Source organism: Dermochelys coriacea, chromosome 3, assembly GCF_009764565.3.
Source record: "Dermochelys coriacea isolate rDerCor1 chromosome 3, rDerCor1.pri.v4, whole genome shotgun sequence".
NCBI lineage: Eukaryota > Metazoa > Chordata > Testudines > Dermochelyidae > Dermochelys > Dermochelys coriacea.
Genome location: NC_050070.1, coordinates 1,208,558 through 1,233,024, shown reverse-complemented (window position 1 = coordinate 1,233,024; position 24,467 = coordinate 1,208,558). Strand labels below are relative to the sequence as shown.

Here is a 24,467-nt window from a genome sequence, read left to right as displayed (position 1 = left end):
GCCCACTAGACATTGGGCTTTTGATCACTACCCATTGAGCCCGACGATCTAGCCAGCTTTCTATCCACTTAATAATCCATTCATCCAATCCATACTTTTTTAACTTGCTGGAAGAATACTGTGGGAGACCGTATCAAAAGCTTTGCTAAAGTCAAGATGTATCACGATAACATAACAGACCATAAGCTGATTGTGTAACCCATAAGGCAAGTTTGCTAGCTTGCTATATTGCATAATGTGTTTTCTTCACTAGTTTGATTGATTATATTACTTTCTTGGGTTTTGTTTATGCCAAATTCCAGCATATGTTATTCATAATAATTATTCATGGTTATTCATAATAGTTGGCTGTAAGGCAAGCAACCTACAGGCCTATATGATTAGATAGAGCAAGTCAGAATGAGTGTTTGTAACCTTTGGCATAGATAAATGGCCGACCGGTTGCCCCTCTTGACCTTGTGGAACTGAATGGGGAACCGAACAAAGAACTGAGTATGTTTATCGTTTACCGAAACAGACCGGTAACCGCAGGGCACACCGCAGAACATGGAAGTAGTAAGTTAGGCCAAGGGTAATGGTTTTGGGCATGAGATAATTGATATTAACACGTATGAATATATGTCATAATATTTTAACCTATAGAGTAAATGCACCCAAAGATTGATCTGGGAGAGGAAATTAGATTTGGGCATGGTAGATTGGGCCTTGATTAAGGCAATACCAGGACCCTATAAGAGGGCAAACACCCATGCAGGATGGGGTGCTCTTTTCTATCTTCTATCAAGTTATCAGCTCAGCTTTGCAACACGGCCTCGCTATTCAAAACTCAAACCTAATCCCCGGACCATCGAATTCATCGGGCATGCCAGAGACCAGGCTGGTCCTCTGTCTCCCACTACAGGGCTTCAGGGAAGGGGGTGAGTTTGCTAGTTTAAGTAGTCTTTTATAATAGAGATGTTACCATCGGGGTCACAGAATTGCATTACTTCTTTGTGACTCTGTGTTTAATAGTGTTTATTGTTTTTTTCATTCATTTTAATAAAGATCTTATTAATTTGGTATTGTCCTCAGTATAAGTATCCTTGCCACACAACCCGAGGGTGATCTCACGACATTGAACTCTCTCTGTTCTCTAACTCTGTAGCCTGAGTTGGGATGAGAACCTAAATATCTTCTGGTCAGATCATTGGCGAGATGTAATAAAATTCAAGTCAACACTTGTAACCCTCATCAACAGAAAAGACCCAGATCAAGCACTACTGACATGCCAATGTCTCTTGCTAAGGTTAATGCGATTTAATCCAGTTGCTAAATATGTTCCTGGGAACAATCTAGTAGTACAGACACTCTGTCCTGGAGCCCAGCATTGCACTCAAATAACCATGAGCTGGAAGATGACTTAGAGGGGTACACGGATGCCGTGGACCCATACAGACCAGTGAGAGAAAAGTGACGACTTCAGAGACAAAAAGTAACCCTGACAGACACGCAACTTCAGGAAGTTCTAAGTTACAGTGAGGTGATCGGCCTACATGTCTAAAGGACATTAAGGAAGTGACAAGAGACTCCTTTGTGGTGTGTGGACAATTAAGCGAGTCAGATGGATTCATGATTAAAGGCGGTTGCATCGTAACTCCAAACAAAATGAGAGAGGAAATCCTAAACCTCCTCCATGAAGGACATCATGGGTTAGCTAAATGCCATGAAAGGGCCAACCAGTCAGTCCAGGCCATCAGTAAGGATATTAAGAACAAAATATCTGCATGTGAACATTGCAGAACTGAGACTAACACAACACAAAGACAGGTTTCAGAGTAGCAGCCGTGTTAGTCTGTATTCGCAAAAAGAAAAGGAGGACTTGTGGCACCTTAGAGACTAACAAATTTATTAGAGCATAAGCTTTCGTGAGCTACAGTTCACTTCAAGCCCACGAAAGTTTATGCTCTAATAAATTTGTTAGTCTCTAAGATGCCACAAGTACTCCTTTTCTTTTTACAACACAAAGAATCTTTAATAACAACACCTCTGCCAGACAGACCTGGGAAGGGACTAGCTGCAAATTTATGCAGATTCAGAAGACATCATCACTGGGTCACCATGGACTAGTTTTCCAGGTCCATAGGGATAATGTACTTGAAAGACGTAACATGTTGCAGTGAGACCGAGAAAGTGAAGTGCACTTTTGCTCACTTTGGTATTCCAGAGCAGCTAGCAACGGACAATGGACCATAACTCACTGCAGTGAAATTTCAATGAAAAGTCATTCTGAACAAAATATGACTTTGATCATATTACTAGCAATCCACGTTACCCACAAGTGAATGGAGAGGCTGAGAGAGCTGTAGAGACAGCCAAGAAAACCCACAGCAGGAAGATCCCTTCCTTGCTCTTCTGAGCTACAGATAAACACCAAGAGCAGCTACTGGATACAGTCCAGCACAACTCCTGACGGGAAGACAACTCAGAAATACTGCTCCTACCTACAAAGTGCCCAGATACGAAGAGAGCAGCCAAATCAGATAAAACAGTTACAGGAGCTTGTGGACACTTTTACAACAGGTGTCATTCATAGGTGCTGACTCTGTGGGTGCTCTGGGGCTGCAGCACCTACAGAGAAAAATTAGTGGGTGCTCTGCACCCACTGGCAGCCAAGCTCCCCTCACTATCTGCCCCACCTCCTCCTCCTCCTCTGAGCAGACTGCATCCCCGCTTTTCCACCTACCTCTCAGCACTTCCTGCCAGGTCGCCACCAAACCGCTGTTTGGCAGCATTAGCACACTCCGGGGGGGGGGAGCAGAAACGTGGTGTGCTCAGGGGAGGAGGCGGGGAAGAGGCAGGGCCGAGAAAGGGATTTGGGGAAGGAGTTGGAATGGGGCGGGGGGGGCAGTTGGGGTGGGGACTTTGGGGAAGGGGTGGAGTGGGAGTGGGGGTGGGGCCGGGGGAAGCGGGGGGTTAAGCACCCATGGGAAAGAGGGGAAGTCGGTGCCTAAGGCGTCACTCAGAGACCTGCTGGGACAGAAGCTAGTGGCCACGTTCATGTCAAACTGGATGAAGAAAAAGGCTGGACAGCCCCAAATTTCATAAATAAAAAGAACTTGATGCCCAGATCCTATGTGATCGAGACTGACCAGAGAGCTCAACAGAAACCATTGGCACCTACCGTCGAGATCAGAAAGAACAATTAACCCAGCAAACCCTACAGATGGCAGATGCAGAACACCACGACGACTCGAGGATTTTAGACCAACCACAGCCAGTCGTTGCAACCTATGGGCAGCCAGACGACCCAGTTGTTACAGGATCGTTCCGTGTACTTAAAAAACCAGCATGATTTGGAGACTCTTAACAGACTGATCAGCATGGAACTCCCCAGGCAGCGCGAGAGCAGAACGACAGGAGACCCTGGCAATAGCAAACCTTGGGCTATAGCAAATGTGGTCCCTGGATCCCACCTCCAGCCCAGCTGCTGAGGTGGGGGGCTGAGAGCTCCTGTCAACTCTGTCAGCTCCTGCCACAGCCCCGGGCCAGAGGCGCTGTGCCCCTCCCCCTCGCACTCTGATGAACCCCTGGCTGTACCGAACAAAGGGCTTGGATCCCCAAGGTTCGTTATAGTGAGGGTGTGGGAAATGGAGAACTCAGAGGGGGTGGTCACAGAATCACAGGACTGGAGGAACCTCGAGAGGTCTCTTACTCCAGTCCCCAGCCTCATGGCAGGACTAAGGATTATCTAGACCAGCGTTTCATAGAATCATAGAATCATAGAATATCAGGGTTGGAAGGGACCCCAGAAGGTCATCTAGTCCAACCCCCTGCTCAAAGCAGGACCAAGTCCCAGTTAAATCATCCTAGCCAGGGCTTTGTCAAGCCTGACCTTAAAAACCTCTAAGGAAGGAGATTCTACCACCTCCCTAGGTAACGCATTCCAGTGTTTCACCACCCTCTTAGTGAAAAAGTTTTTCCTAATATCCAATCTAAACCTCCCCCATTGCAACTTGAGACCATTACTCCTCGTTCTGTCATCTGCTACCATTGAGAACAGTCTAGAGCCATCCTCTTTGAAACCCCCTTTCAGGTAGTTGAAAGCAGCTATCAAATCCCCCCTCATTCTTCTCTTCTGCAGACTAAACAATCCCAGCTCCCTCAGCCTCTCCTCGTAAGTCATGTGCTCTAGACCCCTAATCATTTTTGTTGCCCTTCGCTGTACTCTTTCCAATTTATCCACATCCTTCTTGTAGTGTGGGGCCCAAAACTGGACACAGTACTCCAGATGAGGCCTCACCAGTGTCGAATAGAGGGGAACGATCACGTCCCTCGATCTGCTCGCTATGCCCCTACTTATACATCCCAAAATGCCATTGGCCTTCTTGGCAACAAGGGCACACTGCTGACTCATATCCAGCTTCTCGTCCACTGTCACCCCTAGGTCCTTTTCCGCAGAACTGCTGCCGAGCCATTCGGTCCCTAGTCTGTAGCGGTGCATTGGATTCTTCCATCCTAAGTGCAGGGTCCTGCACTTATCCTTATTGAACCTCATTAGATTTCTTTTGGCCCAATCTTCCAATTTGTCTAGGTCCTTCTGTATCCTATCCCTCCCCTCCAGCGTATCTACCACTCCTCCCAGTTTAGTATCATCCGCAAATTTGCTGAGAGTGCAATCCACACCATCCTCCAGATCATTTATGAAGATATTGAACAAAACGGGCCCCAGGACCGACCCCTGGGGCACTCCACTTGACACCGGCTGCCAACTAGACATGGAGCCATTGATCACTACCCGTTGAGCCCGACAATCTAGCCAGCTTTCTACCCACCTTATAGTGCATTCATCCAGCCCATACTTCCTTAACTTGCTGACAAGAATGCTGACAAGTGCAGTTTCTCAAACTGGGGTCCTCAAGGGTACTACAGGGGGTCCACAGGCCCAGCTGATCAACTCCTCCCCCTCCCTCCCGGAGCCTCCTTCATACCAGGGAACAGCTGGTGGGAGGGAGGGGGAGGAGCGGGGACCCTGGGTCCACACTCCCAAAAGTGGCCAGCACATCCCTGCAGCCAGGGCAGGGGATCTCCACACACTGCCCCCAGCCTGAGTGCTGACTCCACAGCTCCCATTGGGTGGGAACTGCAGCCAATGGGAGCTGCGGGAGCAGTGCCTGAGGGCAGGGGCAGTACATGGAGGCCCCCTGGCCCCTCACCTAGGAGCCGCTGCCAGAGGGATGTGCCGGTTGCTTTTGAGAGCTGCCCAAGGTAAGTGCTGCCCCCCTCACTCCCTCCCACACCCCACCTCTCTGCTCCAGCCCAGCACCCTGGACACCTTACTGCCTCCCAAACTCCCAGCCCAGAGCCCACACCCCTGCACCCCATCCTGCACCCAAACTCCCTCCCAGAGCCAGCACCGCCTCCCGCACCCAAACTCCCTCCCAGAGCCCACACCCTGCACCTCTTCCTGTACCCCAACCCCCTGCCCCAGCCTGGTGAAAGTGAGTGAGTCTTTTCTCCAGACTAAACAAACCCAATTTTTTCAGTCTTCCCTCATAGCTCACACAACGCACTGTCAACCTGTGAACTTCTTGCCAGGGGATATTGTGAAGTCCAAGACCGTAACAGCATTCGAAAAAGAATTAGATAAGTTTATGGAGGATAGGTCCATCAATGGCTGTTAGCCAGGATGGGCAGGGACAGTGTCCTTAGCCTCTGTTTGCCAGAAGCTGGGAATGGGCGACAAGGGATGGATCACTTAGTGATTCCCTGTTCTGTTCATTCCCTCTGGGGCACCTGGCATTGGCCACTGTCGGTAGACAGGATACTGGGATAGATGGGACTTTGGTCTGACCCAGTATGGCCGTTCTTATGTTCTTATGTCATGTTTTCTAGACCTTTAATAATTTCTGTTGCCCTTCTCTGAACTTTCTCCAATTTGTCCACATCCTTCCTGAAATGTGGCACCCAGAATTGGACACAATACTCCAGCTAAGGCCTAATCAGCGTGGAGTAGAGCGGAAGAGTTACTTCTTGTGTCTTGGTTACAACACTCCTGGTAATACATCCCAGAATGATGTTTGCTTTTTCTGAAACAGGGTTATACTGTTGACCCATATATAGCTTGTGATCCACTATGACCCCCAGATCCCTTTCCGCAGTACTCCTTCCTAGGCCGTCATTTCCCATTTTGTACGTGTGCAACTGATTGTTCCTTCCTAAGTGGAGTACTTTGCATTTGTCCTTGTTGAATTTCATCTTATTTACTTCAGACCATTTCTCCAGGTTGTCCAGATCAGTTTGAATTTTAATCCTATTCTCCAAAGCACCTGCAACCTTTCCCAGCTTGGTATCGTCCACAAACTTTACACATGTACTCTCTATGCCATTACCTAAATCACTGATGAAGATATTGAACAGAACCAGACCCAGAACTGATCCATGTGGGACCCCACTCATTATGACCTTCCAGCATGACTGTGAACCACTGAAAACTACTCTCTGGGAACGGTTTTACAATCAGTTATGCATCCACCTTATAGTAGCTCCACCTAGGTTGTATTTCCCTAGTTTGTTTATGAGCAGGTCATGTGAGACAGTATCAAAAGCTTTACTAAAGTCAAGATAGACCATGTCTACCATTTCCCCCCATCCGTAAGGCTTGTTACTGTCAAAGAAAGCTATCAGGTTGGTTTGACAAATCTATGTTGACTGTTATTTATCACCTCATTATCTTCTAGATGTTTGCAAATTGATTGTTTAATTATTGCTCCTTTATCTTTCTGGGTACAGAAGTTAAGCTGACTGGTCTGTAATTCCCTGGGTTGTCCTTATTTCCCTATTTATAGATGGGCACTAGATTTGCCTCCTCCAGTCCTCTGGAATCTCTGCCGTCTTCCACGACTTGGCAGATAATTGCCAATGGCTCAGGGGGAATCGAATGTCACACTGTGTTTCACCGTTCAGCCATTAGGCAACGCTATATGCAAAATACCTAGTAAAGGAACCTCAGCCAGACCAGGCCAAGCATGGCAGGGCCCAGTGATGAACCCAGCCAGGGGGTACCCTGTTCAGAGCATAAGGCACCAACTTCTCTTGGCACCGGTGGGTGCTCGACCCCCTCTGCCCCTGGCCCCGCCCTGACTCCACCCCCTGCCCTGCCCCTTCCAACCCCTTCCCCAACTCTCCGCCCAGCCCTGCCTCTTCCCCACCTCCTCCCCGAGTGCACCACATTCCCGCTCCTCCCCCTCCCTCCCACACTTGTTACGCTGCAAAACAACTGTTTTGCGGTGGGAAGTACTGGGCGGAGGAGTGGAGATGCAGCAGGCTGGGAGGAGGCAGAGGTGAGCTGGGGTGGGGGAGAGGGGAGCTTGGCTGCCGGTGGGTGCAGGGCACCCACTAACTTTTCCCCATGGGTCCTCCAGCCCTGGAGCACCCTTGGAATCAGCGCCTATGGCTCAGAGGTAAGCCCTGTAATCAGTCTATATCTGGTTCACCGGGGGCAGGGAAAGCCACATGCTCGCCACCCTGGGGTGCAGGGAAAGCCACATGCTCGCCCCCCTGGGGTGCAGGGAAAGCCACGTGCCCACCCCCCAGGGTACAGGGAAAGCCACGTGCCCACCCCATCCCCGGGGTGCAGGGAAAGCCATATGCCACCCCCCTGGGGGGCGCCCCATCCCCCTTACCCTGCTCCTGCGAGCTTGTCTGCTTCGCCATGCTCTGCAGATACTCCCGCTCCTCCTGCAGCCACCGCTCTCGCAGCTGGTGGTCCATCTCCCAGCCTGGGGCAGGGGATGGGCAACTGTCCTACACCGTCCTCGGGCTGTTGGAGACAGACAGGGACATGCACTAGCAGAATGGAGCAAATCCTGCCCTCCCCGGCCTAGTCACGGCCAGCTGCACATACACCCAGGGATCCTCGGCACGGCATGGCAGCCGTCTCTGCCTGGATCCCGCCACATGGTAATGCCACCCATGGGACGGAGAATCCCAGGTCCTGCTGAAACTGCCGGGGGGATAAGGAACACAAACAGAATCTTCCAGAGATCCCAGGAGCTCACGCCTCCTATCCCAAAGCAGGAATTAATGCTTCACCCCCAGGGGCTGGCAGCAGTACCTGGGGAGTGGGGAAACTGAGTCACACAGATGGTTCATCAAATCTTACCATCTGCCCACATTTGCTTTGCTTTACATGCCGTAACTTCTTACCCATCTCCTAATTGTGATACATCCTTACCCCACATACATGGGGACGAATTCTTGGATCCACACCTTAGCTAAGCAACCCTGAAGTAAACGAGTGAGAGCCCTACTGTGGAGCACTGAGGAATTTAAATTACCCAGCATGTGCCCGGTACTGTGTTTACTCCCGTGCTCCTGGGCCATCTCTAGGGTGGAACACAGCAGCTGTTTAACAGTGCATGACACTTTGGGTAAGGAAAGAGTGAACAGGATCAGTGAACCAAAGATCGGCCAGGCTGGGTCAGACCAAAGGTCCATCTAGCTCAGTCGTCTCCAACCTTTTTATGCACAAGGTCACTTTTCGAAGTTAAGATCAACCCAGGACCGTCCCCGTCCCTTCCCAGAGGCCCCGACCCATTCACTCCATTTCCCCCTCACTCACTTTCACTGGGCTGGGCAAGGGGTTGAGGTGTGGGAGGGGGCTCCGGGCTGAGCCTGGGGCAGGGGGTTGGGGTGCAGGAGTGAGGGATGGAAGCTTTGGGAGGGCGTTTGGTGCAGGAGAGGGCTCCAGGCTGGGGAAGAGTGTCGGGGTGTGGGAGAAGGTGAGGGGTGTGGGCTCTGGGAGGGAGTTTGGGTGTGGAAGGGGGCTCCAGGCTGGGGCGGAGGTTGGGGTGTCGGAGAGGGTGCGAGGTGCAGGCTCTGGCCAGGAGGCACTTATCACAGGTGGCTCCCGCCCAGAAGCGCAGTGGGGCTCAGGCAGGCTGCCTCCCTGCCCTGGCCCCACGCCGCTCACAGAACTGGCTGGCTGCTGGCACATCTCTGCGGCCCCAGGGCCACAGAAATGTGCCAACAGCCAGCCGCTTCCAGGAGCAGCGTGGGGCCAGGGCAGGGAGGCAGCCTGCCTGAGCCCCACTGTGCTGTTGGACTTTTAGCACCCTGGAGATCGCGATCAACTGGCAGAGGCTCCAGGATCGACCAGTCGATCATGATTGACGGGTTGGTGACCACTAATCTAGCCCAGTATTCTGTCTTCCGACAGGGGCCAATTCCAGGTGCCCCAGAGGGAATGAACAGAACATGCAGTCATCAACGGATCCATCCCCTGTCACCCATTCCCAGCTTCTGGCAAATAGGATAGAGACACAATCCCTGACCATCCTGGCTAATAGCCATTGATGGACCTATCCTCCATGAACTTATCTAGCTCTTTTTTGAACCCTGTTATAGTCTTGGCCTTCACAACATCCTCTGGAAAGGAGTTCCACAGGTTGACTGTGCATTGTGTGAAAAAAATGCTTCCTTTGTTTTAAACCTGCTGCCTATAAATTTCATTAGGTGACCCCTAGTTCTTGTGCTTTAAGGAGGAGTAAATCACACTTCCTTATTTACTTTCTCCACACCAGTCATGGTTTTGTAGACCTCTATCAGCTCCCCGCTTAGTCGTCTCTTTTCCAAGCTGAAAAGTCCCAGTCTTATTAATCTCTCCTCATACGGAAGCCGTTCCAGACCCCTCATCATTTTTGTTGCCTTTTTCTGAACCTTTTCCAATTCCAGTATCTCTTTTTTGAGACGGGCCGACCACATCTGCACGCAGTAATTCAAGCTCTGGGCATACCATGGATTTATATAGAGGCAACATGATATTTTCTGTCTTATTATCTATCCCTTTCCTAATGGTTTCCAACATTCTGTTCGCTTTTTTGTTTGCCCCTGCACATTGAGTGGATGTTTTACGATGACTCCAAGATCTCTTTCTTGAGTGGTAATAGCTAATTTAGACCCCATCATTTTATATGTAGAGTTGGGATTACGTTTTCCAATGTGCATTACTTTGCATTTATAAATACTGAATTTCATCTGCTATTTTGTTGCCCAGTTTTGTGAGATCCCCTTGTAGCTCTTCACAGTCTGCTTTGGGCTTAGCTATCTGGAGTAGTGTCGTATCTTCTGCAAATTTTGCCACCTCACTGTTTACCCCTTCTTCCAGACCATTTATGAGTATGGTTGTGACACCCTGGCACCCCCTTATTCTCTACAGTCAGATAATTAGGATGTGTTTTGCACACAGTGTGCCTTGTGAGGTATCATTCTAAACATCTTGATCTGTTAGACAGTAATATCTCATTGGATTGTGTGTGCTAGCGTCGTGTGTGACGTTATGAAGTTGGGCTCTGTAGGTGTTACTGGAACCTGTTGTGAGACTGAAAACACCCACAAGCAGCCTTTCAGGCACAACAGTAAAAAGGCCAAACAACGTGAATGGCTCCTGGAGGAAATGCACAAGCACAAGGATTCCCCAGGAACTGTGTACAATAGAAACCTCTCGGAGACAGCACGACACAATGGGAACTATTTGACCCGGGTCACAGCAAAAGAGCTTTCCAGTGAGTGGGAAGAAGATATAAAAGGGGGACAATGACATCATGATGGGACCTCATTCTCCCTAAAACACCCCACCTGGAAATACCACAGGAACAAAGACTGAATTGGAGGAAGTGATGGTCCCAGGCTAAAGGTATTTCTAGCCTGTGTATGAAAACCTGGGACACCCAAGCTGCAAAGCAAAGGCAGCTTGTGCCTTAAACAGATGACAGATTCTTTTTACTCAGGGTGAGAATTTGTTAATTCATCTCCTACCTATCCAGTGTCTTAAGCTCAGTTTGTGGTTTTGTTTATTTACTAAGTAATCTGCTTTGATCTGTTTGCTATCACTTATAATCACTTAAAATCTATCTTTTTGTAGTTAATAAACTTATTTTATGTTTTAATCCAAACCAGTGTGTGTTTGACTAAGGTGTCTGGGGAAAATCTCAGTTTGGTTTCCACAAGTGTGCATGGTCCTCTTTACATTGAGGGAGAGGTGAACCGGGTATTAAACCCGTATACTGGCCAGATTTTACAAGGGCAGGACGGTACTGCTCTGGGGTCCCAAGCTGGAAAGCTGATGGTTAAAGAGCCTGCATGTAACTGCAGCTGGGTGTGTCCCTACCAGTGTGAATGCTGGTGAAAGTGCAGGCTGGAGGGCTTTGCAGCTTGTCACAGCAGCACAGTGTGAGAGGGAGCCCATTCTGGTGGGTCAGAAGGCTCAGTGGTACCCCAGTTCCAGGTGGCACTCTGGGGGGAACCCATCACAATGAACAGCACAGGTCCCAGTTCAGAGCACTGGGGGACCCCACTATTTACCTCTCTCCCTTCTGAAAACACCATTTATTCCTACTCTTTGTTTCCTGTCCTTTAACCAGTTACTGATCCGTGAGAGGACCTTCCCTCTTATTCCATGACAGCTTACTTTGCTTAAGAGTCTTTGGTGATGGACCTGTCAAGGACTTTCTGAAAACCTAAGTACATTATATCCACTGGATCCCCCTTGTCCACATGCTTGTTGACCCCCTCAAGGAATTCTAGTAGATTGGTGAGGCGTGATTTCCCTTTACAAAAGCTGTGTTCAGAGCCAGATTTACACCTTACGCACCCCAGGTACAGCATCTTCAGCAGCATCCCCTCCCCCTGCCTACAACTGACCTTCGTGTCATAGGTGCCGACTCCATGGGTGCTCCGGGGCTGGAGCACCCATGGGAAAAATTGGTGGGTGCTCTGCACCCACCGTCAGCTCCCCCCACCCCAGCTCACTTCTGCCTCTGCTCCGCCTCTGCCTCCTCCCCCAAGCACGCCGCATACCCACTTTTTCCCCCTAGCTCCCAGCGCTTGCGCCGCAAAACATCTGTTTCGCGCAGTAAGCACTGGGAGGGAGGGGGAGGAGAGGGAACGTGGCATGCTCGGGGAAGAGGCAGGGCTGAGGTGCGGATTTGGGGCAGGAGTCCAATGGGGCAGGGAGGGGGCGGAGTTGGGGCAGGGACTTTGGGGAAGGGGTTGGAATGGGGGCAGAGCAGGGGCAGGGAAAAGATGGAGTCGGGGTGGGGGGGTGAGCACCCACTGGCGCCGGGGAAAGTTGGCGCCTATGCTTTGTGTTGCACAGCTTTATAGAGGTGAGAAAACCCTAGAACGCCAGTGGCCCCAGACACGTTTCTATTGTGCCTAATTTGAAATCTGGCCCTGGGCGTGTTGACTCTTCCGCAACAAATGGTGTTCATCTCTGTGCCCGACAGTGCTCTTCTTTACAATAGTTTCAACCAGTTTTGCCTGGTACTGAAGTCAGGCTTACAGGCCTGTAGTTGCCAGGGTCACCTCTGGAGCCCTTTTTAAAAACTGGCATCACGTTAGCTATCATCCAGTCATGTGGTACAGAAGCAGATTTAAAGGACAGGTTACGAACCAGTTAGTAGTCCTGCAATTTCATATTTGAGTTCCTTCAGAACTCTTGGGTGAATCCCACCTGGTCCTGGTGACTTAATACTGCTTAGTTTATCAGTTTGTTTCAAAACCTCCTCTAACGACATGTCAGTCTGGGACAGTTCCTCAGATGTGTCATGTAAAATGAATGGCTCAAGTTTGGGAATCTCCCTCACATCCTCAGCCATGAAGACTGATGCAAATAATTTATTTAGTTTCTCCACAATGGCCTTCTCATCTTTGAGTGCTCCTTTAGCATCTCGATCGTCCAGTGGCCCCACTGGTTGTTTACCAGGCTTCCTGCTTCTGGTGTACTTAAAAACATTTTGCTGTTAGATTTTGAGTCTTTGGCTAGCTGTTCTTCAAATTGTTTTTTGGCCTTTCTAATTATATTTTTATACTTCGTTTGCCGGAGTTTATGCTCCTTTCTATTTTCCTCACTAGGATTTAACTTCCACTTTTTAAAGGATGCCTTTTTGCCTCTCACTGTTTCTTTTACTTTGTTGTTTAGCCACGGTGGCTCTTTTTTGGTTCTCTTACTGTGTGTTTTAATTTGGGGTATACATTTAAGTTGCGCCTCTATAATGGCGTCTTTAAAAGTGTCCATGCAGCTTGCAGGGATTTCACTCTAGTCACTGTACCTTTTAATTTCTGTTTCACTAACCTCCTCGTTTTTGTGTAGTTCCCCTTTCTGAAATTAAATGCCACAGTGTTGGGCCGCTGTGGTGTTTTCCCCACCACAAGGATGTTAAATTTAATTATATTACGGTCATATTAAATGCTACTGTGGTGGCAGTGACACCAGTAAGGACAGGAATACTAGTAAGTACCACTCCTTTACCAGAGATGGGGTGGTCCATGGGGGGCTGTTGTGATGGAGGCTGCAGAGGACACAGCATTGCAGGGCACACGACCAATGTGCCCGAGATCACTGAGGCGTTTAAACGATTGAGGAAGCCAGAGACAGAGACTCTGTGTCCCAGCCCCCTGCCCGAGCCCTGTGCTCCATGGCCCCCCCAGCCCGAGCCCCATGGCCACCCAACCTCCTGCCCAAGCTCCGTGCCCCATGGCCTCCCCAGCCCGAGCCCCATGGCCTCGTGCCCCATTGCCCCCTGCCCAAGCCCTGTGGCCACCCAGCCCCCTGCCTGATCCATGATCCCTCCTATTTAAGTCCCATTGCCCAGCCCCAGCCTGAGCTCCACACCTCCTGGCCAAGCCCCAATCCCCCTGCCTGAGTCTGCCCTGCCTCAGAAGTGGCCTCGCTCCCTTGCTCCCCCCATGGCCAGGAATAGCCCTTCCCAACCCTTCCAGCCTCAGCTCTCTCAGCTGTTCCCCTGCTGCAGGCACTGTCTGCTGGCCCCACACCCACCCCACAGTGCCACCCACCTGCTCTGGAATGCCTGCGCCACATCTGCCTCAGGTCCCCTGCCCCACACCACCTGCCCCACATCTGCCTCAGGACCCCTGCCCCACACCACCTGCCCCACATCTGCCTCAGGACCCCTGCCCCACATCTGCTTCAAGACCCCTGCCCCATGCCAGCTGCCCCACACTGCCTGCCCCATGTCTGTCTTGGGACCCCTGCGGCACACCTGCCATGGGATGGCCCAGTGCTGGAGGGTCTGGAGGCGAGGGGCCTGGGAGGGGCACAGAGCCCCCCACACAATGTCTGAGTATGCAGCACAGTGCCGGGGGACCCACCTCTGACTGGCCCCGCCCCTTGGGGTAGAGCAGCCAATCCGAGCTGCTGCAGGTGGCACACTCCACCCCCCACCAGGTGAAGCCAGTGTCACACCACAGAGGGGGAAGAAAAGGACCAAAGCAGGTCGGGGGCCCTGCCCCCTCCCCCACCCCAGCAAGGGGCAGGATGGTGCCCTCCCCTGCAGGGCAGGACTGATCTGGGGGCTGGGGAGGGGCAGGATTGGTCCCGGGGGAGCTGGGAACAGGCAGACATGGGGGGCTGAGACCCCATTAAAGCACCGACCGTAACAATAACCCAGTCCCTTGGGATGCAGTAGTGGGTGGAGTCCCAAACTCCCGCCCCTCGGGGAGGCAGGGGCTGGAGCCCAGAGGTGATGGGCCAGGGCCCCTCTGGCTGGCAGAGGAAGGTCCAATCCCATCCAGCGTGGGGCAGCTAATGTTAGGATATAGATATTCAGGCCTGTCTGCAAAGGCCCAGACTCTAAGAATGTAGCTGTATTCTAGCGCTTGGCTAGTTCTAGAGTATAAAAGAGAGAATCAAAATCACTGTCTGCCGGTGTAAGGGCCTCGTCTCACTGTGACAGTCTGAGGCCCTGTGCTTAGGCTAAGGCCGTTGGCTAAGCAACAGAGGCAGCCATGAGCTGGGAAGCGACCGGTCACCTCCTCACATTCCAACCTAGTCCCATTGAAATAGGGCAACCTGGGGCTGTCAGGAAGGGGATCTGATCGATCACCTCCAGAGAAAAGGAAGACCTAGAGGATGTAAAAGGAAGTTTAGTTTGATAGTTTTCTGTTCGGTAAGTTTAGTTTGATAGTTTTCTGTTATCAATAGACACAGCTGGGAAACCCTTATGTCTTTATAGTTTTCACTTTGTTGTTATTTATTTGCATGGTCTCTGTCTGGTTCTGTGATCGTTTCTGTCTGCTGTATAATTAATTTTGCTGGGTGTAAACTAATTAAGGTGCTAGGATATAATTGGTTAGCTAATCATGTTACAATATGTTAGGACCTGGACCAGTCCACACAAGAGATCCACTTCCTGGACACTACGGTGCTAATAAGCGATGGTCACATAAACACCACCCTATATCAGAAACCTACTGATTGCTATTCCTACCTACATGCCTCTAGCTTTCATCCAGACCACACCACACGATCCATTGTCTACAGCCAAGCTCTACGATACAACCGCATTTGCTCCAACCCCTCAGGCAGAGACAAACACCTACAAGATCTCTATCATGCATTCTTACAACTACAATACCCACCTGCTGAAGTGAAGAAACAGATGGACAGAGCCAGAAGAGTACCCAGAAGTCACCTACTACAGGACAGGCCCAACAAAGAAAATAACAGAACGCCACTAGCCATCACCTTCAGCCCCCAACTAAAACCTCTCCAACGCATCATCAAGGATCTACAACCTATCCTGAAGGACGACCCATCACTCTCACAGATCTTGGGAGACAGACCAGTCCTTGCTTACAGACAGCCCCCCAATCTGAAGCAAATACTCACCAGCAACCACACACCACACAACAGAACCAGGAACCTATCCTTGCAACAAAGCCCGTTGCCAACTCTGTCCACATATCTATTCAGGGGACACCATCATAGGGCCTAATCACATCAGCCACACTATCAGAGGCTCGTTCACCTGCGCATCTACCAATGTGATATATGCCATCATGTGCCAGCAATGCCCCCTGCCATGTACATTGGCCAAACTGGACAGTCTCTACATAAAAGAATAAATGGAAACAAATCAGACGTCAAGAATTATAACATTCAAAAACCAGTTGGAGAACACTTCAATCTCTCCGGTCACATGATTACAGACCTGAGAGTGGCTATCCTTCAACAAAAAAACTTCAAAAACAGACTCCAACGAGAGACTGCTGAATTGGAATTAATTTGCAAATTGGATACAATTAATTTAGGCTTGAATAGAGACTGGGAGTGGATGAGTCATTACATAAAGTAAAACTATTTCCCCATGTTATTTCTCCCCCCAACACACCCCCCACTGTTCCTCAGACGTTCTTGTTAACTGCTGGAAATGGCCCACCTTGATTATCACCACAAAAGGTTTTCCTCCTTTCCCCCTCCTTCCTGCTGGTGATGGCTCATCTTAAGTGATCACTCTCCTTACAGTGTGTATGATAAAACCCATTGTTTCATGTTCTCTGCGTGTGTGTATATAAATCTCCCCACTGTATTTTCCACCAAATGCATCCGATGAAGTGAGCTGTAGCTCACGAAAGCTTATGCTCAAATAAATTTGTTAGTCTCTAAGGTGCCACAAGTTCTCCTTTTCTTTTTTGCGAATACAGACTAACACGGCTGCTACTCTGAAACCTATGTTAGGATTGGTTAGTTAAATTTCAGTAAAATGATTGGTTAAGGTATAGCTAAGCAGAACTCAAGTTTTACTATATAGTCTGCAGTCAATCAGGAAGGAAGTCAGGGGGGAAATGGGAACAGGGAATGGGGGTGGGGAAATTGGAATCATAGAATCATAGAATATCAGGGTTGGAAGGGACCCCAGAAGGTCATCTAGTCCAACCCCCTGCTCAAAGCAGGACCAAGTCCCAGTTAAATCATCCTAGCCAGGGCTTTGTCAAGCCTGACCTTAAAAACCTCTAAGGAAGGAGATTCTACCACCTCCCTAGGTAACGCATTCCAGTGTTTCACCACCCTCTTAGTGAAAAAGTTTTTCCTAATATCCAATCTAAACCTCCCCCATTGCAACTTGAGACCATTACTCCTCGTTCTGTCATCTGCTACCATTGAGAACAGTCTAGAGCCATCCTCTTTGAAACCCCCTTTCAGGTAGTTGAAAGCAGCTATCAAATCCCCCCTCATTCTTCTCTTCTGCAGACTAAACAATCCCAGCTCCCTCAGCCTCTCCTCATAAGTCATGTGCTCTAGACCCCTAATCATTTTTGTTGCCCTTCGCTGTACTCTTTCCAATTTATCCACATCCTTCTTGTAGTGTGGGGCCCAAAACTGGACACAGTACTCCAGATGAGGCCTCACCAGTGTCGAATAGAGGGGAACGATCACGTCCCTCGATCTGCTCGCTATGCCCCTACTTATACATCCCAAAATGCCATTGGCCTTCTTGGCAACAAGGGCACACTGCTGACTCATATCCAGCTTCTCGTCCACTGTCACCCCTAGGTCCTTTTCCGCAGAACTGCTGCCGAGCCATTCGGTCCCTAGTCTGTAGCGGTGCATTGGATTCTTCCATCTTAAGTGCAGGACCCTGCACTTATCCTTATTGAACCTCATTAGATTTCTTTTGGCCCAATCTTCCAATTTGTCTAGGTCCTTCTGTATCCTATCCCTCCCCTCCAGCGTATCTACCACTCCTCCCAGTTTAGTATCATCCGCAAATTTGCTGAGAGTGCAATCCACACCATCCTCCAGATCATTTATGAAGATATTGAACAAAACGGGCCCCAGGACCGACCCCTGGGGCACTCCACTTGACACCGGCTGCCAACTAGACATGGAGCCATTGATCACTACCCGTTGAGCCCGACAATCTAGCCAGCTTTCTACCCACCTTATAGTGCATTCATCCAGCCCATACTTCCTTAACTTGCTGACAAGAATGCTGTGGGAGACCGTGTCAAAAGCTTTGCTAAAGTCAAGAAACAATACATCCACTGCTTTCCCTTCATCCACAGAACCAGTAATCTCATCATAAAAGGCGATTAGATTAGTCAGGCATGACCTTCCCTTGGTGAATCCATGCTGACTGTTCCTGATCACTTTCCTCTCCTCTAAGTGCTTCAGGATTGATTCTTTGAGGACCTGCTCCATGATTTGCTCATGTTTTGTTAAGGGGGGGGAATGGGAACAGGGCCACAGGTAAGGCTCTGTGGTGTCAGAGCTGGGAAGGGGGACACTAAGGAAGAAAACTGGAATCATGCTTGCTGGAAGTTCATGGCAATAAACATTGAATTGTTTGCACCTTTGGACTTCGGGTATTGTCACTCTCTGTTCATGCAAGGACCAGGGAAGTAAGCGAGTGAAGGAATAAGCCCCCTAACATCTGACACTGGACCACATCTGGCTGGCAATGGGTGTCAGTGGTTAACAATTACCGAAGGCCAGGGGGGTTCCCGTCAAGTGTCTCCACCCAGCCTGGCTGCTCTGGGAATGGTGCTGGGGCAGGTCTCTGGCTGGTGCTGTGCAGGGCTCCAACCCGATGCTCACCCTGGAGCCACCTGGCCTGGGGATCTGGATTTCAAGGCACTGGGAGCAGTGACTGGAGCCTGCCATGCCGTGGAGCTGGGACCAAAGGAGGTTTGCTGCTGGCCCTGGAGCAGACGGTCCTGGCCAGGGTTGAGAGGCGGTTGCCCAGGGTTGTGTGTGGCTGATGGGGACCGGAGAGGCTATGTGCAGCTTGGCAGGTCCTGGGAGACCCCAGATGCCCCCAGGATGAGGCACTTGCTTTATAGGAGGTTTCATTCAAATCTGGAAAGCTTGTCCCTCCAGACCCTGAGCTGTGTCTGCTGTGCACAGCTCCCAGCCGAACTGGGTGGGCAGCTGGGCCTGGGGGTCCCTGCTCAGACCCCAAGATCCCAGCAATAGCTCTGGCATCTCCCAGCCTGGCTCCTGCTCCTCCCAGCCAGGCCTGCCGGGCAGCTGGGGGTGCAGGCTGGGCCCAGGCCGGCTCCTCACAGCCAGAGCTGCCCTCACTGTCCTGCCCACATCACACCAGCTCCCAGACACCCTCCCTGCCCTGGGCGTGCTCGGGGAGGACAGGGCATGGTTGGGGCTCTACCCCCAGCCCTGCAGGTGATGAGCGCAGCACAGAGTGTCCTGCTGGGGGTGGGGCCTGTGGAGCCACCAGGTGAGCACAGCAAGGAGCCAGCTCCTTCCAAGACAAAGGTCAGCAAGGGAGGGTGAGCGAGAAGGAAACGCCTGCAGAAGCAGTGCCCTGCGCAGCACTCCCATGCCACCATGCAGGGCTGGGACACCAGCCTGGCACCAGAGACACAGGTGACACATGTCTACACCCATGCCAAGACACGCAGGCACACATGCCCAGGTGCCCCTCCAATCTCCCTAGAGTGACCTCCCCCACTGCTCCCTAGATCTTACATGCAGGTGCCCTCCACACACACACACAAGCACCCACTGGTGCCAGGGTCCGGACTATCCCCCCACCACACACGCAAACTGGCAGCTGCTTCTCTGCACTTGCAGCAATTAGACTAAAGCGACTGCACCCTCCTCCCACAGCATCACTGGCTGCAGGAGCCCCCAGCTCCCCTTGCCATGCAGAGCCAGACTCCTTCCCCCCACATCCCTGACTCTGTCCCCTGGCGCAGAGCAGACCTACCTGTGCCCAGCCACGCTCCTCACTCACTCAGCCCCCAGCCTAGCCGCAGGGCCCCTTGGAGGCAGCCCGCCCCGCCTGATGACACATTAACCATGGGCGGTCCAAGCCGAAACCTCCCTCAGGTGCATCTCCCCAAGCAAGCCCTGTCTGCTGCCTCTCCTCCCTCCCACATGCTGGCAGAGGGAAGAGCCAGGCTCTGACTCATGTGCGATCTCTCCTCACTGGGGGCTGGCAGGATAGCTGGCTCATCTGCCTCGGCCCAGCACTGCCAGCACTTAGCATACAGCCAGCCAAGTCTCACAGCCCCCCCCCCCAGGGGGGGAAGCAGAGCAGGTGGGGAAACTGAGGCTCAGAAGGGTTTTTTGGGGAGTGGATGGGGGGACAGAGTGAGAACATCCTAGGGTCCTGACTCCCATTTCCCCATGCTCCAACCCCTAAGCCACACTGCCTCTTCCTGGCTACATGGGCCAGCAGTTCTTTCTCAAGAAGCCGAAGGGGCGTTGTGACATCACATCACAGCTGTTCGGTGTACTACGGATCCCGTGGGGGACTGTGCAGATTGGCACTGGGGCCTCAGGGAATAGCATGGGGATGAAGTAGGAATTTCCTGTAATGTTTTTAGGAATTACTTGGACTTTCAGAAAGCCTTTGACAAGGTCCCTCACCAAAGGCTCTTAAGGTAACTAAGGAGCCATGAAGAAAAGGAGTACTTGTGGCACCTTAGAGACTAACATATTTATTAGAGCATAAGCTTTCGTGAGCTACAGCTCACTTCATCGGATGCAACACGGCTGCTACTCTGAAACCTGTCATTAAGGAGCCATGGGGTGAGAGGAAAGGTCCTCTCCTGGATCAGTAACTGGAGAGAGGTAAATAGCAGGTCCCAGGGGTCTGTACCAGGACCCAGGGGTCTGTACCAGGACCAGTGCTGTTCAACATAGTCATAAATGAGCTGGAACAGGGGGTAAACAGTGAGGTGGCAAAGTTTGCAGACGATACAAAGTTGTTCAAGATAGTTAAATCCACAGCTGAGTGCAAGGAGTTACAGTCAGAAAACTGGGCGACCGGGCAACAAAATGGCAAAGAAATGCACATTGGAAACATAATCCCAACCATACATATAGTGATGGGGTCAAAATTCCTGATAACACCCAGGAAAGAGATCTCGGGGTCACAGTGGATAGTTCTCTGAAAATTTCAGCTCAATGCGCAGCAGCGGTCAAAAAGGCTAAGAATACTTTAGAAACTATTAGGAAAGGGATAGCTAAGAAGACAGACAATATCCTAATGCCCCTATCTAAATCCATGGGATGCCCACACCTTGAATACCGCACGTAGACATGATCACCCCATTTCAAAAACAATACAGTGGAACTGAAAAAGGTTCAGAGAAGGGCAGCAAAGATGATCAGGGTATGAAACAGCTTCCATACAAGGAGAGACTCCAAACATTAGAGCCGTTCAGCTTGGAAAAGAGATGACTATGTGGGGATATGACAGAGGTCTATAAAACCATGACTGGGGTGGAGAAAGTGAATAGTGCAGTGTTATTTACCCATCACATCACACACAAACTAGGGGTCACCCAATGAAATTGACAGGCAGCAGGTTTAAAACAAACATAGGAAAGTACGTCACACAACACACTGTCAACCTGTGGAACTCTTTGCCAGGGGATGTTGTGAAGGCCAAGACTATAACAGGGTTCAAAAAAGAACTAGATAAGTTCATGGAGGACAGGCCCATCAATGGCTATTAGCCAGGATGGGCAGGGATGGTGTCCCTAGTCTCTGTTTGCCAGAAGCTGGGAATGGACGACAGGGGATGGATCCGTTGATGACTGCATGTTCTGTTCATTCCCTCTGGGGCACCTGGCATTGGCCACTGTGGGAAGACAGGACACTGAGCTAGATGGACCTTTGGTCTGACCCAGTGCGGCCGTTCTTATGCGATAGCTGCTTGGGGCGGGGGGAGGGGTGCTAACTGCCACACTGTCTCATGGACAGAAATGGCCTTCCTCATTCCCAGCAGCTGCTCTGCTCTGACCTGGAGCATGAGCATGGGGGAGCCATTTGTTTCTCCTTCCAGACAGTGTCACTGCAGGCTCTTTCTCTAGAGGTGCATTAGCAGCTGCCCTGGAGGACTCGGGCCATCCCTACTGGGCTGTAGGGACCTGCAGTGCTCCCCAGTTGCAGTGACGGGCCACCATGCCATGCCGTCTGTCATGATGAATTGCTTTAACCCTTAGCTCCGCCCATAAGTGCAGCTCCACCCCCTCTCCCCAGTCTGGGCCTGGGATACCCTCAGTGTGGATGGTAATCCCATGAGGCCGAGTGGGATGCAACCCCCTGGAAAGAGGGGACAGACTGGACAGGGTCCTGATGGGAATAACGGCAGGGAATTCAAACACAGGGAAATGGGCAACCCACGGGTAGGGCCCTACCAAATTCATGGCCATGAAAATCACGTCATAGACCATGAAATCTGGTCTTTTGTGTGCTTTTAGCCTATACTGTACAGATTTCACAGGGAAAACAAGTGTTTCTCAAATTGGAGGTCCAGACCCAAAAGGGGGCTGCGGGGGGGCGGGGGTCACAGTATTGCCATCCTTACTTCTGCGCTGCCTTCAGAGCTGGGCAGCTGTAGAGCGGTGGCTGTTGGCCACATACCCAGCTCTGAAGGCAGCGCTGCCACCAGCAGCAGCGCAGAAAGGTAGCAGCACTGCAACCCCCGCTACAATAACCTTGCGACCCTCCCACAACTCCTTTTTGGGTCAGGACCCCTACAGTTACAACACTGTGACATTTCAGATTTAAACAGCTGAAATCATGAAATTTACAATTTTTAAAAACCTATGACCCTGAAATTGACCAAAGTGGACCATTAATTTGGTAGGGGCCCTACCCATGGACTCCAGTCTAACTTCAGAGGGATAACTTCCTAGATCCCAGATCTCAAACTCCTCAGCGAGGTGGGTGGCATGAGAGAACAGGAAACAGTGGCTGTGGGAGGCATAACGATCCCCCCAGGTATACAGTGCCTGGGATCCCCAAGTGTTTTGCAGACTGTAGGGTATATACAATTACTCACCTGCCACAGAAATGCAGCCACCTCTGGGTGGAACACAGCAACTGGCTAGCAGCTCACAGCAACACTGTAGAGGCAGGAAGTGATGGAGAAAAGTAAGAAATAGAAAAGGGGAGGGGAAGTGGGGCCAAGAGGGCAGGGAGAGGGATTGGTTTGAATTTGGAAATGCCCTGCAGGGGGCTGGGACTCACAAAGGGAGTTGGAAAGCAGAGGACTTGCTTTCACTCAGAAGGTTCCTTCTGGAGGCTGGGCACAAGATCCTAGATAAAGAAGTCTCTTATCAGCCAGGACCTTTGTGCCTCCATAGACAGCTTCACGGCCCCACCTCCTGGCTGCCAGGCCTGCCCTGTGACACAGGGAAGGTGAAGTAGGACATTTGGCCCTCAGAGCAGGGATCTAAAGTAGAAGGTAGCCCCATGCTGGGCAGGGCCAGCTCATGAGCTTTGCCCCGTCCCAGCCACTCTGCAGGGCTGGGGCAGAGCAGGATTTGAGCTTGTACTTCCACACCCAGGCACTGCGGGGCAGGAATAGCCTGGCGTACAACAAGGGTCTGTACGTACAACAAGGGTCTGTACTTGGAGCTCCTCTCAGCGGCTAGCCAGGGAACAAACACAGCAGATGGGAATCCCAAGGACCTGTCAAGCAGCAGGCCAGGACATCTGCATTAAAGAAAGGCTGGTTCCTGGGGGTGGGGAATTGGACCCAGAGCCTTTTCCCTCCAGGGCCTTGGTCCTGAGGGCTGGGCTCCCTCTGTGTCCTTCTCCATGGCCTCCCCACGTCTGGCTCAGCATTCCCACCAAAGCCCCATAAACCTCCCTGAGGCTGGCAGATTATAAGGGCAGGCTGACACTCGAAACTCTGCTGCTGGGCTTCAGCGAAGACGCTCCCATGCCGACGGATGGGAGAGCACCTCCTGCCGGCGTAGTTCACCCCCCTCCGCAAGAGGCGGGAGAAGCCCCCATCGGCACAGCACTGTCTGCAGCAGGGGAGATGGGTTTTTCTCACCAGAGCCATCAGTTGATAGTATAGACCTGGAGAATGCCAGGGACCCTGCAGCTCACAGCTGTGCTGGGTAAGCGCAGGCTGGGCAGAGTTAAGGTTACACAGGCACCATCACCTCCCCCAACACATGCCCCTGGGCTTTCCTGGGGGCCACAACAAACAATGGGGGAATTTACAGGCCATGTGTTGCCTGCGTGTGAGACTCGAGCCTGGTGCAGGGCCCCCGTGAACCCACGGCCAGAGCCCACGTACGGTGCATCTGGGCTACGTCTGCAACAGGCTGGGGGGTCAGCCCCAGCGCTATCCTCGGCTAGGGGGGGCCCCAGAGGCCAGGAGCAGTCCCGGGGGGAGGTGAAGTTTTGGGGGGAGACCTAGGCCAGGGTGGGGCCTAGGCCAGGGGGTGGGTCAGCCCCAGCGCTATCCTCAGCCTTGGGGGGGGCACAGGCCAGGGACAGTCCCGGGTGGGGGACAACCCCAGCGCTATCATCGGGGGGAGCCACAGGCCAGGGGCAGTCCTGGGAGGGTGCAGTTTTGGGGGGCAACCCAGCCCAGGGGGGACCTAGGCCAGTGGGGGGTCAGCCCCAGCGCTATCCTCAGCGGGGGGGGGGGCACAGGCCAGGTGCAGTTTTGGGGGGGAGACCCAGGCCGGGGGGGATCTAGGCCAGTGGGGGGTCAGCTCCAGCGCTATCCTCAGCTGCGGGGGACGTCGCCATCCACCCCAGCACTCGCCCCGCCCCCATCACGTGACCTCGCCCGCTCCTGTCACGTGCTGGGGCGGGAAGTCCGGGGTGGTGCGGCGAGGGGCGGGGCTCTGAGCAGCAGACGGGATTGGAGGAGGGGGGCGGGGCTATGTAGAGAATGGGCGGGGCC

The 24,467-nt window shown here is 51.7% G+C and overlaps 1 protein-coding gene across 2 annotated transcripts in view; it reads right to left on the bottom strand.

Moving 5' to 3' along the window:
- The window catches only part of LOC119853911 (cGMP-dependent protein kinase 1-like), an 80,547-nt gene extending 56,311 nt beyond the window's left edge, over positions 1 to 24,236 (bottom strand). Inside the window, exons 1-4 of one of the 2 annotated variants that reach the window (XM_043509945.1) lie at positions 23,601 to 24,236; positions 22,787 to 22,855; positions 22,599 to 22,662; positions 7,662 to 7,798 (exon numbers count right to left, since the gene is read on the bottom strand). In XM_043509945.1, coding sequence (XP_043365880.1) covers positions 7,662 to 7,749 — 88 coding nt within the window. In that variant the 5' untranslated portion in view covers positions 7,750 to 7,798; positions 22,599 to 22,662; positions 22,787 to 22,855; positions 23,601 to 24,236. Of the gene's footprint in view, positions 1 to 7,661; positions 7,799 to 22,598; positions 22,663 to 22,786 lie in introns of both variants that reach the window. The other variant, XR_006279618.1, reaches the window with a different exon arrangement.
- Positions 24,237 to 24,467: the final 231 nt, after the last annotated feature.